Source organism: Manacus candei, unplaced genomic scaffold (assembly GCF_025592945.1).
Source record: "Manacus candei isolate 608988 ecotype Guabito, Panama unplaced genomic scaffold, ASM2559294v1 h1tg000028l, whole genome shotgun sequence".
NCBI classification, from domain to species: domain Eukaryota; kingdom Metazoa; phylum Chordata; class Aves; order Passeriformes; family Pipridae; genus Manacus; species Manacus candei.
Genome location: NW_026138076.1, coordinates 39292866 through 39307394, shown reverse-complemented (window position 1 = coordinate 39307394; position 14529 = coordinate 39292866). Strand labels below are relative to the sequence as shown.

General features: G+C 41.9%; 1 protein-coding gene across 15 annotated transcripts in view; it reads left to right on the top strand.

Annotated features, from left to right (window-relative positions):
* The window catches only part of ADGRL3 (adhesion G protein-coupled receptor L3), a 515791-nt gene that overhangs the window by 360220 nt on the left and 141042 nt on the right, over positions 1-14529 (top strand). For 14 of the 15 annotated variants that reach the window (XM_051790785.1, XM_051790772.1, XM_051790770.1 and 11 more), the window contains exon 7: positions 4879-4959. The exons of the other annotated variant lie outside the window; for it this stretch is intronic. In XM_051790785.1, the coding sequence (XP_051646745.1) occupies positions 4879-4959 (81 nt within the window). The remainder of the gene's footprint in view (positions 1-4878; positions 4960-14529) is intronic. 15 annotated transcript variants of the gene reach the window in all.

Below are 14529 nucleotides of genomic sequence, written 5' to 3'. Positions count from 1 at the left end.
GATGGCTACTCGTTGCTGCTGCTGGAACTGGGTCAGGCATGGGGCAGAACTGCAGTTTAGGTGCACAACTGTCCATACCCACCATGGTACCATAGGCACTGAGCAAAGGAGCAGTAGGGAAAAGTGAGAACCATCCGTTCTGGTGATTTTAGTTATCTTCATAGCATTGCCAGCTTTAGGAGACAAGTAATCAGATGTTTAGGACGTCTCTCATCGTATGTTTTTAAAAGTCTTATTTTTAGTCGAGTAAATGTTGGTGTTCTTTTTCTTTGCTTTTGGGAGTTTGAATCATTCAGTTTTCTATTCAGGTTTTCTCTTTGACAGTGCACAGGAAAATCTCAGGTAAAAAATGACCAAGGGCCGGGCAGAAAGGTTTCCCATGTGCATACATGACAACAGGAGTTGCGCTCTAGAAAAATCAAATGTCACAGGCACTGGAAACTTGGCATAGGATCAGGAAGGAGGCCTACCCTGTTAGATGCTACAAACAGTGGGTATGTTTCTAAAAAGGATCAGGGGAAATGGTTTTAATAGATACACAGGTGAGACTGCTTTGTTGCAACTTTTCTTGGTTAGTCCATGCATTTGCAGATTTTTTTCTGTATCATTGCATCTGTAGATGACTAAATCACTTAGGGGCAGATTTTTGAAGATATGTGGATGTTTACTTTCTGTCTGTGAGCATCCAGATCCCTTTTAAAAAAATAGTAAGAAGAAAAATCCCTTAGGCCAAGCTATTATATTTCTTTCAGTCTTCACAAAACATTATCTTTGTTCTTCCAACTTATGGGCTTTTTAAAATGTATTGTATCTCTCATGTGTCAGACCTGAAAATAATGGCCAGTCAAGCACTTTTTCTAATTCAGAAACACCTTTCTTGTTCCCTCTACCCAAGGGAGGCCATGTCACCAGATGGATTTTCAAGGTCATATCCATATTTTGCTCCCAGAATTGTTACTACCAAATATGGGGGTTTTTGACATTGTCACAGCACATGCACATGGCTGCTATGAAGACAGGCTGTTTGTGGCTACTTGTGTCACACTTACTGTTTACCCTGTCTCACCTGAGATGGTTTTGATATTTAGGCAGTGTTGGCCAAACCTGAATCCTTGTATTATGATACAAGAAAAGCAGACCAGGGCTGATCCACAGTTGTCTTCCAGTATTACCCCTTGTTGCCTGTTGCTCCCCCTGCCCAGCATCTGCCACTGACAGGGAGCCATGACCATTGGCCATGTCAGTGCCTGGATGTTTCCAACAAGAGGAGTAAGGGAAATGGAGCACAACCTTAGCTAGTACATAAAAAATTGGCAACTTCATCAAATGTTACTTTGATGATTATGTTTGATTGCTGTTTACTTTCTTACCTGGGAGCCGGCTGCGGAAACAGCAGATGGTTATAGGCAGGGTGGGATCTGGAGAAGGCCATGCAAGCTGTTATAATATGAGGCATGGTGAACTTCCCATCAGCAACAGAGACATCTTGACCTCTGGTATTTTATCAGAAGTCTACTTTTTTTTTTTTTTTCATAACTAAAAGACAAGGTGCAGTTTTCTTTAGAGAATCCTTCAAAATTCAAAAAGGAACTGACACCAGGCATTTCCACTCCAATAAGCACAGGTACCAGGCCAGCATTGGTCAGCATATGGGCAGCTCTTCAGATCGAAGAGCAGTCAAACAAATAGGCTAATGGGTTTATAGGTGTGTGTGTAGATATGAAACTATGGCAGCTGGAGAGATGGTAAGGGAGGCCAGGTCCCACCTCTTGGTCCTGCACCTTTGTCAGCTCAGACCCAGTGCGCACTAAAAACAGCTGAAGGATTGGAGAGACTGGTGTTGAGTGTTTCTGCCTTCTTTTTTTTTTTTTTTTTTCTATTAAGGGTCTCACATCCCCCTTTTCAAGTGCTTTACTGCAGCAGCTGGAACTAAAGAGGGGGAGATAGGAGTCATTCATTCCTAGAGCCAGGGCTTGCAGTAGGCATCTGAAAGTGCAAAACTCACTCAAAAGGGACTGGGAGTTGGCCTCACTTGGCAAAACTTGTTCTGTCAGTCTTTGTTATCAACTTGAGCTGCATCAGTATTATCAGTCTCAAAATCTTCATAGGTCCATTAGGTAAAATATTGGTTTTTAATAGAATCAGTGACAGAACTTGTAATACTGTTAAAACCAGGAGTACTGTGTTCTTGTGTACCAGTCCCATTGCCAAGCCTTGATTCAAACACCTCCCCTTGCCTCCCTTCCCTCAATTCTCTGAGGTCACCACTGCTAATAATAGCAAAACCAAAGCAAAAATGTGATTCTGTTGATTAATAAGAAGATTTGTAAGGTATCCTGATTCTGAATGTATCGCTAGGGACTCAGCAGTGGAGCCTTTGTTCCTCAAATGGGAAGACTCTTATGAGTCTGAAGAACACCTGAACTGGCATTTGGGCCCAGAATATAAATCACAACAATTGTTCACATTGCTTTATTATAGAGGGAATATTAAAACCCAAAATTTGATTTATTAGCATTGTTGGAAGTGTACAGTCTAACTGAAGTCAAGTTTGGGCTGTTTTTTTTTTTGGAAGTAACTGTGTTTTGCATCAACAGCAAGTAGATAAAAGCTTTCTGTAACTTGTTTCATTTATCACTAGAGAGCATTTGATACTTCCTCCATATAAGGTAAAAGCTTTTATAAAACATTAATAAGCTTCCATGGTTATTACTGATTTGTAGTGAATGTCTAAACAAACTCTTGTAGTCTTTTATATACTGTACATGTATCTTCTTTACTCTTTCTTTACTTTAAGCTTACAGAATCATTCTTTTTTGGTTTTGAGATTACTCGGTCCCAAGAAGACCAGGTGATTAAAAAAAAACACAAAAGAAGTAAAAAAAACCCAAACAAACCAACCAAAAACAAACCAAACCAAACCCCACATGTTTAACAGTGTGTCCATAGGGCAGAAAAGACCACCAGGCTCCTGGGTTGCACTAGACAGAGCATTGCCAGCAGATCAAGGGAGGTGATCCTGCCCCTCTACTCAGTTCTGGTGAGACATATCAGAATGTTGGGTACTGTGCCGGGCTACCCAGTGCAAGAGAAACAGGAACTTACTGGAGCCAGTCCAGCAAAGGGCCACAATGATGATTAAGGGATTGAAGCATCTCTGTGTGGGGAGAGGCTGAGAGAGCTGTGACTGTCCTGAACCAGATCATCCAGGCGATCTTACTGGCAAGTATAAATATGTGATGAGGGGAAATAAAGAAGATGGAGCCATGCTTCTTAGAGGCAGATAGTGGAAAAGTTTTTCTTTTTTTTTTTTGATGTGAGGGTGGCCAAGCACTGGTACAGATTGAGCAGAGAGACTGTGGAGTCTCCATCCTTAGAGATACTAAAAATGAGATTGGACACTTGCTATGGGCTCTTGTAGCCCTTGGAATGGATTAGGTGATTTCCAGAGTTCCCTGCCAACCTCAGCTCTTTAACATTTCTGTGGTATCTTTGATGCAGCAAATGCTGAGACTCTTCTACGGTTATAAGGGCACTATCCTGCACATTGAGCAGCTTGGAGTGAGAGCAGATCGTCTGCCTGTTTCTACTGCAGAACCAAGCAGCTATTAAATGATGACTTGTGCACACTAATGACACCAAATGGATTTTTAACATGTAAACGAGAAGAGGAAAGCAGAGTAACTCGTTATTAGCTATGGGTTTGCCTGAAGCAGATTTCCCATGTTAAAGCACTTAAAAGCAAATACAGAATTTATGATGTGTCAGTAGATTTTAAACCTGAATTACGTCCAGTTGCTGTAATGGCTAATAATGCAAATTATCTGAGTCACCCTCAGTGTAAAGCAGTAAATATAATTTGCCCATTCAGACACACTTCTTTTTTTTTGTTTTTCCTCTCCCCTTTCCCATTAATATTTTATCTCCCTGAAGAGATGTTTTCCACATATTATGTGCACCAGCATACCGTGCTTGTGGTATTCATGGATGTCATTACAAAGAAGCCTGAAGACTGTATCGCTGCTCCACTGCCTGTGATGCTAGCTTGGAAATTGCTTGGAGCAACAACAGCAAGTGTCAACAGGGAGCTGTATTAATTATTTGGAATGTGTCTCATAAGAGGAATCAACTGCTTTTATTGCAGAGCGAATATTACTTGAAACGGGAAGGTTACCCTAACTGTTATCATAATCTATGTGTCATTAACTTTCCATGTTTAGAAAAAGAGATTAACAACCCTGTAAATTGTTACAGTAAATAGATGAATTATAACAAAATGGTTTTATTATAAATAGAAGTTTCTTGATATAGTTACCTTCAAATTGCTGGAGAAGAATTGGGTCTGAGCAACTCTGAAACCGCATGGTGGTGTAGGGAACCAAAAAGGTTCCACTGAGGTGAAAGCAATGCTGAGTTCCAAAAAATGATGTTTGCATCTTCTGCAGGTGGGACAAACTGGTGGAATTGTGCTGCATCCCATGCTTCCTTCAAAAATTGCTGTGACATAGAAATGCTTGCTTCTCTCTTGGAGTAAGATGAACAGATTGAATGGGCTTGTGTGAAATCAGTGGTCTTCTGTAGCATATGGCCTTTCAAGAGAACATGGTGCAACACGTATGTGGTAGTGGTAAAGCAGGTATAACTAAAGTTCAGCAGAGTACCCATGTCTGCAAGGAAAAAGCAGAAGAGATGGGAGCGTTTTCAACTTTTCATCAGATGTCTGCACAACATGGAAGTTCCTTGGGAAAAATGCACAATAGAACAAAATGCTTCAAAACCTGTTTTTAAGCCAGTACCATAAAAATGCTGTGCATTTGATTGTAGCCCTGATAGATCTCTGTAGGAAACAGTGGAACTAAACCACTTATTTGTCCACAGGGCAGGCTCACCATGGGCAGGTTTCCTACATTGCCCCACCGATCCACCTCGATTCGGATCTGGAGAGACCGCCATCCAAGGGTGAGTCAGTGAGACAGCCTCCATTCATGGCATTGTGAACCAGCCATAGGCGTGGGTACATGTCACTCACTTGTTCATAGAGCCTCCATTGTAAAGTTATCACCCTCCATCCAAGGACACTCTCAGGGGCAAATTAATTCCTACAAGAGAGATGTATGACAGGCAGCCATGTCCCATATGTCCCATTACATAGCTTTGAACATACCATCACTTCACAAGCTATTTTGCTCTCCCCACTAGTTTACTCTTGCAGGGACAGCATACCTTAGATCCTACCCTATGTCCTGCACCTCTCCCTCCTAATGGCAGTACAAAGGCACAGGGAGCTGATGGCAGAATGCAGAAGGGGAGATTTCAGCTGCCCCTTGGATGAGTAAAGGGTGCAGAAGGGGTTGTGCAGTGGTTCCAGCCTGGATTCAGTCCTCATCGCTGTTGCTTGAGGTTTTTTCTAGACTCAGTAGAGGATGACTGTAGAGAATGACTCAAATTTTAGGGGAGCTCATTGCCCTTGGGAGTGACGCTAGTAACCAGTATGTATGGAGTAAGTCCAGAATAGCCCTGCTAAGATAGGTGCCTCTCTTGAATGGCACAAGTAAAGCAATATGAATGTAAGCCCTTGATTTCTCTGCCTCATTTGGAGGATCATCCCCTGGCTGTGCTGTGCTGAGCCCCCGGTGTTTGCCTTTGTGGCCTGGGGAAGTGAGTTTATCCCCAGAGCAAGCATATGTGCTGGTGCAGACTTCTTACACCTCCTTTTGCTCCTTTTAGTTAGGTTGTCAGTATTCATGTAGGATATCAAAATTACCAGCTTGTTCTTGGAATAGATAATAGCAAAGCTAAAATCAAACAGGAATATGAAGGGATTTCTTGGTCAGCTCCGTAAGTGTATATGACTATCAAACACAGGGAATGTTGCAGAAGAAGAGAAAGGGAGGAAGAGGACAACCAAAACGTGATAGCATAGAGATGCACTGTAGCTTAGGTTTGGGTTTTTTTTTCCTTTCTCCCACTCTCCAAAGGGTGCTACAGTGGCAGAAAGGGTACCAAGTTGACCTTTGTAGTGATTGTCATCATTCTGCCACAACACTGTAAGGCTATTGGTGTGTGTCTGTGTCCACACTTGTTTCTCTAACTGCTCTTAACTGAAAAATACAACGTGTTAATGCAAGATTAATCTGGATAGACACACTTGCATTATGGAATATGAAGAAAGCTGTCTTCTCAATCTCACTTTGTTATCCATCTCTAATAATCTGGGAGACAGAAAAACCTTTCTGTTGGTGAATTGCAGCTACAACTGCAAACCCTGTTCCTCCAAATGGCCCGAGGGCTTTGTGGGCTAAAGAAAAGCATAGTGTTAGTGCTCTTGGCATGAAAGTCTCCTTCAGTTTTGACTGAGCTTTTCCACCAGCATCCACGTAGCTAGGTTCTGTAACTTGATCTTAAATGAACTTGAACTTAAATGTTTGCTGAGTTTTTTCCCTTTGTATGTGTGAATGTGTGTTTGCTTAGATGATGCAATAACAAAAACTAAGGAGTTGAGTCTTACTGCACAGCAACCTCAGCATTATCATTCCACAGCAGTTCCTCTTGCATCTCTGCAAGGTGAAACCCCGTGGTGGTGGAACTTGGATGTGAGGATGCCAGATTCGCAGTCTTCTCTCCCAGTCTAGTCTTGCCGTGAATCAGGCTGGTTGAGTGTAATCTCCTGACAGTCCCCAACCTCCATACAGCTTTGAGTGAACTACCCTGAGATTTGACACATGCATCTGAGATCATCAGCTTCTAAGTCACTTGAAAACCTCCAGTTCTATGGTAAAATTTACTACCTTGCTTTTATAGCAGAGCACTCCAGCAAGGCAGAGACAGTTATGACTTCCAGGACCTTCTGGCTCTAGCTTGTCATTGATTTGATGAATCAGAGCTTACTTAGAATAGGTCAGTGTAAATCCTTGCCTTGGGGTCTGGAGCAGCCTATGGAAGACTCAAGGATGCTGGAACAGCAGCAGACAAAAAGCTGTGCCTTGCCTTCTCCAAGAGAAAAGAGCTATCGACTAACAAAAACCTTCAGTGATCTGGTGTTCATGAGGGCATAGCTACCTCAGCAAGATAAATGGCAGTGCCACCAGGAGCGGGGCAAAGTGGGTCAGGCAGAACAGTTGCAGTGCTTGCAGAGAAGGTAAAATGGAGCTTTTCCAACACAAACTGCTACGTTAACTACTTTCACCAGGTAGTTAACGTCCACTCCCCTGGTTGACAAATCTTAAAGAAGGAGCTGCTTAGTGTGGAAGGACTCATATTACTGCTGCTGTGCATTGGTAAAAGGGCTTGAATACCCTTGTGTCACTTAATAGGAGAGGGCCAGGGAGGAAGGGATGCCTCTGGAGGCATCAATCTATTAGCTGGTGACTAGGGGCTGTTAAAAATGTGGTAGTTGGTACTGTTTCCTGGGGGAAGAGCAAGGCTTTTCTCTGGCCCTGGCATGTGGGACATGTAGCTTTACTTATTTACCTGCTGCCTCATTTCTAGGCTCAGAATCCAAAATCCATTCGAGTAGTGTAATAATATTTTATATTTTAATACTTTTTCTGAGTATGTTAGGCCTACATTTTTTTTGTTTGTTTGGCTGCATTTTCTGACACCTTAGGACATTCTGAGGTCATGTTCCAAGCTTCATCCCATAACCACAGGAGCTGTTTTAAACAAAGAAGTTAAAAATACCTGTCCTGAAGGTCTTGTTGTTCCTTCACAATTCCTGTAGCTGGAACTCTAAAAACAGAGCAGCATTATGACAGCTGGCATAAACTACTAATGCTTTTGTCTGCTCCTTTGATGCTCTTCATTTCCCCTCTGCATTCCCCCTCACAGTAAGCTGAACACCAGGAGCAGGTCAATGTTGCACTCAGAGTGGCAAATAGAAGAAGCCACCATACAGTTTTAATTGTAATTAATGGAAATAGAGCCTGGGTAGAGATATAGAAGCATCTTTCCATCCTGTATTATCAAAAAAAATACAGCTTTAGTGCTCCTGTGGGTCTACGCAGTTACGATTCTCAGCTGACAGATTTATTTGTAACTGCATCTTCCTTCTCCTTTTTAAAAATTTTATCACTGGTGACATTTACACACATTGTTTATGCATGCAAGGAGTTTCTACCTGCCTTTCAGAGTCCTGATGCTAGCAGTGAATAGAGTATGAACTCCAGTAGTTTACTAGCACATCAATGTCACCATGCATTACTGGGTAATTGCTCTGAGCCACTGCTCTGTACAGCCACACAGTGATGACACTGTACATCACTTAATAGAAATGAAGCTCTGAATCAGCATTTTTCATGAAGATACTTCTTATTCCCCACTCCCTTTTTAATTTGAGGCTGTTTTAGAATTAGTTCCATATATGAAACACTGTTAGCCATTATTTTTACACCTCCTTGCAGTCCAGGAGTCTGGATTACATGATTTTTATGCAAGTGTTTACACCTTCTGTGTACAGAATAATTCCAGGGATAGCTGAGACCTTAGGTTGTGATCTCACAGACTGAAGATTAAGCCTGTGTTTCAGAATGGATCACTGGTTACTGACAATAGCAAGGAGTTTCATAGATGAGAGTGACACTGATACTCTGGCTTAGGAAGGGATTTTATGGAATTATCATATATAGTAATAAATTAAATTTAGCATTTGTACTCAAATTCTGCCAGGTACTTAAAAAAACAGTAAAGAAGTGAATTAAACTCACAGAGTATGCACACTAAAACTATTTATAAAGCTGTGTAGAAACAGATTTTAGCATATATGTGGAATCATATTAAACATGAAAGGTATGCCTGGCGTTCAAAGCTGGACAGACTGAGAAACTCTCCTCCCATGTTGAGGTGATGTTTTGCAAAGGTGTCCTTTAAAATTGCTATCTTGGAGATTGATGTGCTCGAAGACAGTACATTTCCAAAATATTAACTGATAAGCAAAACTGTGTATTGGTCCCCAGTTCCCAAAATAAATAACAAATGAAGGAGGCACAGAAAGTTCTACCCCTTCTGTGTAAATTTCACTAGCCAGGGAGGTTATTTTGGCCCCATTTAAGGCACTGTGGGAGGTTTTCCTGTAAACCTCAGTTATTAGGTTCATCTTCCATAAACACAGAATCTGGCCCTACTCCTTAGACAGCATGTCAGGGAGGCAGAGAGGTTTTGCTGGCCCTTGATTCTCCGTCTTAGTGACATGTTCCTTTGTGCTTTCTTTCTTCAAAACTGGATCCATTCTGCTATTTTTCTCCCCCTTTGCATTTACAGAGTCTGAGGGAGAATCATTCCTGAACATTAGCAGCACTGTTAAATCTTATTACCAAAAATAGAGTAGGTTTTTGTAAGTATGCGTTCTGGATCTTTTTTTTTTCCCCTCCCAGAGGTCCCAGAGAGGGTCGATGGCTTTGCAGATGATATAGGAGATCTGACAGCTGGGCTTATTGCACAGCCCCAGTCCTCCTTCCCAGGTCCAGAGAAAGGGGAGTGCTGGGCAGCGAGGCCCAGTGGCACTCCTTGCCTTAATTCAAGCTGACACACAGGGTCACGTATCCCGTGCTCGACAGGCCCTGAGACACTAGCTTGCCTGCCTCTCCCTCCCCAGATTCAGTGCTATGAGAGAGGTGCTGCACAGGAGTTTCTGCTCCAAGTTCATGTTGGACAGGATCATCCTTATTTCCGGGCTGGGGAAGCCATTTTTCAGCTCAAGAGTCCTTTACACTGCCCCTCTGCTGCTCTCTGAGATCCAGCTTTTACTCACCCTGTTCCTTCCCTTTAGAGTTAGTTACAGCTTTGTGTTTCCAGCTCCTTAAGGCAATATTATTTTCCTGATGTCCTTCATGTGGAAGAGTCCAGGGGAGAGACTAATTCAATACCTTTAAGTAAAAAGGATCATGCACTGGATGCTATTTGTGGTCTCCTGTGGTCAGGACCCTTTTCCGTTTTTCCCTGGGAAAAATACAATTCTGGGGTGCTATATAGTGTCCTACTCTTCCTTGGTCACATGCAGGGTTTTCTTCTTTGCTTTTGCTCAGCCTTTTCTTCAAGGATAACATCTCTCAACGCTTCTTTTTGGCTGCCCTGAGCCCACCAGAGGATCTCACTCACTCCAACATGGGGTGTACATGCTCATTGCAGCAAGCCAGCAACATGCTGTCATCTCATGTGACTTTTCTGGCAAGGAGGGTATAAGAGGCATGCAGGTAACTGGTATTGAATGGGATACCAGTTGGATGGGAGATGACTGTTCACCATACCTACATGGTCAGTGTAAAGGTTTTGCAATGACTACAAGCTTCACATATACAGTGAATTTGAAGCTACCTTGCTTTGAAGAGGTCCATACAGATTTGTTTGCTGGGTTCCTTTACTGTTTGTCTACTTCTTATTTGAGTTCTGTATTTTTTTGTGATGAGTCTTCATGAGTTCTGTATTTTTTTGTGATGAGTCTTCAAACGGCTCAGCGTTGCGGCAGGTTGGGGTTTTGGGTGGTGTGGTAGATGCAGATACAGGAATGTATTGCCAGGTGTGGAGTTTGTTTGAGTCGTGAAGCTGGTGGAGGTGTGGGTGAGCTCTAATGTGAGGATGCAATGCTATTCTCAGTTTTATCCAGAGCTCTCTGAAAATCTCTCATTGTGACTCAGATATGTACCAAAATGTCCACCCTTCTGGACTACACTGATTCCCTGAAGCAGGCAGCTGCTTTGAACATGGGCCATGCTCTGCATTTATTAATTCCTCATTAGGCATTGTGGGTGGTGATAACCAGTATCATGACCAGAGTAGCCAGAGCTCCTTGAAATCTTGCAGCCAACTCATAGTCCTCCTGTTTGCTTGTTACTATCAGCGAGGTCCCACTTTATGTCCTGTAGGTATTCTCAGTCAGAAAGAGTTAATTGCGTGCCATTCGCAGTTTTTGTTTTTACTGTGGTGTTGAACTGTTGCTCTTATTTCTTTGGAATGTGTGTTTTCACTGCAGAGGAGCACCTCGGGGCATTGCTGTTTATTTATAAGATAACAGCGTTTGCTCTAGCAGAAAGCTGGAGCTAACGAAGTCTCTCAAGGAGGAGTGCTAAATCCTGTATGCTGGTGGAAACTGTTCAAAGTATTTACACTTGAAAATATTTAAGAATTGGGGAGGGGAGGGGGGGAAGGGGAGGAACAGTCTGAGTGATATTTAACACCTTTTCCATTATTCCTAGCCAACTGAAAAAAAGAAGGAAAAGGCACTTTTTAAGTAGCTTTTTTCACCAGCTAGCTGCTGCCTTGTAAAGGAGTTTTGCTATGGAGATCAGCATGAACAGTGATTTAAAGATGCCTTGAAATGTTATTCTTTGTAGGCTGTTTGAAGCTACCATATGACCTGATAAGCTCAAAATGGACAAAGACATGCACCCAGGAGATTCTTTTGACAGTGGGTTTCATTTTCCGCTGTACTGAGTTTTGCCACTCGCCATCAGTGGAGGAAGTTTTCACCCACCTGACAGTGGCAACAGCTGGAAAGTAGAGTCAGCTATGGTGGTGCACCCTCAAGCATCACTAATCTAAAGTGAATGTCCTATTACCAGCTTGAAAAAAAGCCGTTGAACCAGTTCAATGTGGAAAAAAGAGCGCAGTGCTGCATACAGCATGAGACCCTTCTCGAACTTTTCTTTTTTTCCCCTTTTCTGCCAGACTAATTTTTGGCTACACTTCCCTTTTTGAAATATTTATAGGGCAAATAACTGTTTTAAATGAGCAGATGGGGGAGACATAAGACAAGCTGTTAAATTAATAAACATGTGTGGTGCTTTATCAGTAAGGGAGCCCATTTTGGCATTTCTTCTGGATGATTTGTACGGCCTATCACCATTGCACCTGGTGCAGGGACAAGAAATGGGCACTTAATAACTAAACAATGTGCAAACTCCTTCCATTATAACTTCATTATGTCAGATATAATCATCTATAACTAGATGTCAAATACATAATTTATGTCCAGCTCCCCTGTGGAATAGTGGGCATATGAATGAATGGCCCCATTAATGGGAAGGAGCTTTTACTGTAACTTTTCCCCTCCTGGTACATAGTCCATTTTGTCATCTGGTATTAATTCTGAATAATTTCAGGGCTACAGAAAAATGCCTGTTATATTTATATTTGTGTAATGGGAGAAGATGGCAAATAAATCATATGAGAGATCAAATTTCAGGTTCAGTGATTTCCTAAGCCATACGCCCGTGTAAAAGAGATTGGTCTGCAATGCTTTGATTGAGAGGCATAACAGACCTTCATTTTACCCATCCAGAGATGTTAAAAAGGTGCATGATGTGGGGTGACACTTCCTATGGGAACCCTCTGCCACAAGCAGCTTAGCGCCTGGAAAGCCTTGGTCTGCCACTGCAGTTGTCTGCTTGCATCCTTTGCTGGATGTTGTGTCTTCTGTCACATTGTGTCGTATGGAGCCTGTTTATAGAAGTGCTCCATGACATAAGTGAAATGTGTCATCATCACCTGGCAGGATAAGACAACCATGTTTTTCTAGAGGAGTCGTCTGGGTGTGTTGAAGTTCGACAGCAGTTGTCTAGTGGAGGGCTTGTGTATATTCACAAATAGGTACAAATTTGAGGGATCAGGTTGGCGTAGGATCCTTTATGAAATGCCTTTTATACATTTTTTTAGTATATGGCCTTGTTTGGGGGGGTTAAAACCCTGGTGGGGAGCAACTCTACTGTAAATCTGGGAAGACAGTTTGTTAGCGCTACAGGTAGGAAGCCATCTCTGATATAGCACTACTGGTATATTATCAGTATTTTGTTACTTTGTGAGAAAACATGTTTTATTCTACTGCAACTAGAGGGGGTAGTATTTGTGTTATTCTCCCTCAGTTATAAACCTGGATGAAAAATTATCCAGTTAACACCATTTATAATAGTAGATAACTTCTTAGTGTCTGATAGAGTTTCCTGTTGCTGGTACACAGTGATTTTAACACTAGATTATGAATGATATATTTACCTAACAGAATATTAACCTTTCCTTGTCTTATGATGTGGATTTCCAAGTGGCATGCGTGCTAAAATATTTGCGGTGCTAGAATGTCCTGGTTACATCTATACCATCTTCTTCTGGGAAATGTTAATTCTTTTCATTCTTTTTATGATAGTTTTTTCAGTTAGTTCTTTTCATCAGTCCTCCTAATTAGAGGGGGAGGGCGTTTGAAAGGGCCAGTTTAATCTGGCAAGTTGAATCTGGCAAATAACAAACGTTTATGAGGACTGGTACCACAGCCAGGGGTTTGGCTACTCAGACCATGGGATTCACTTTGAGAACCATGAGTCAATGAGCAAGGTTACCGTGCTCTCGTTGATGCTCGTCAGCAGTGCATGTCTCGAAAGGCAGGCAGATGATCTCCCATACAAGCAAATCATGTTAGGCTCAAACACGCTACTGTTGACAGCACTGAGTCGAAGAGTTTTGTGTTCATTTGACGGCTCTTCAGTTGTGCACTGAGATTTTCTGTAGGTAAGCAGGTTTTTTTACAGCACTTGGCTCTTGGAATAATTTTTGGTTTGATCGGAAATTGTTGGAAATGGGAGATTTCCACCAGAGACAGTGATCTGATATGATGCTTTCTAAAATGTCTGGATTTGGAGCCTGTTTTGGCCCCTGAATTCCCTTAAAATGGATTGTTGAATTTTGATTCTTTCCTTTGTGTATTGTTTGTTGCAAGGAATTCTAGTGATATAATATAATCCATTCAGACAGAATTTTATACCTGTGAATTGTGTACCTCACTCCTGAAAAATGTGTTTGGAAATCCCAGCCTTAATAAATGCATACTAAATTCTGATTTGCTGATAAACATTATGGAACCCCTTGCTAACATTATAACTTGGCTCCCTCATAAGAGGGCCTCATGCTTTAAGACTTTCATCCAAGTAAATTTGGCTTGGTAAAACTGCAGTGTTTGCTCAGAAGACAAGGACTGCTATCCTCTGGCTCCAAATGGTTTGTTACTGCCTTTGAATTGGCTTGATGTAGTTCATTCTCCCTGAAAACTCGCAAGAAGCAGTATTTGAAAGATCTTATTGCCTTTAAGAAGATATATTAAGGTTGATTAAGTGTAATTATAAGGGTTAGAGGGCCAGTATACATGAATGTGCAGCAGCCATGGGGCTGTTGCCCAAGGAACTTTCAGAGATGGAGAGAAACAGCTGGACTTGAGGCAAGGAGGAGGCTTTGCCCTTACCCAGCCAGGGATGCTGGGTTCTTTGCAGATAGGTACAAGGGAAGTCTTATAGAGGGCTCTGGATTAAGCATACTAATTTGTAACTATGTTTCCCTGCAACTGGGTTTTTTTGAGAAAATTACTTGAGCTTTCTTTATTAAAAACTGACCACAGCTGTAGATGCTCTCATGGCAGTCTCCCCTTTAGATTTTCTGTAAGTCCTGGTTTCATCTTTATCTCATTATGAGCATTGCTTTCCACAGATATGTGTGTGTGTGTGTGTCTCTATTATGCCCACAAATGTAGTAGTAGATGTGCAGCAAAATAATACTGTT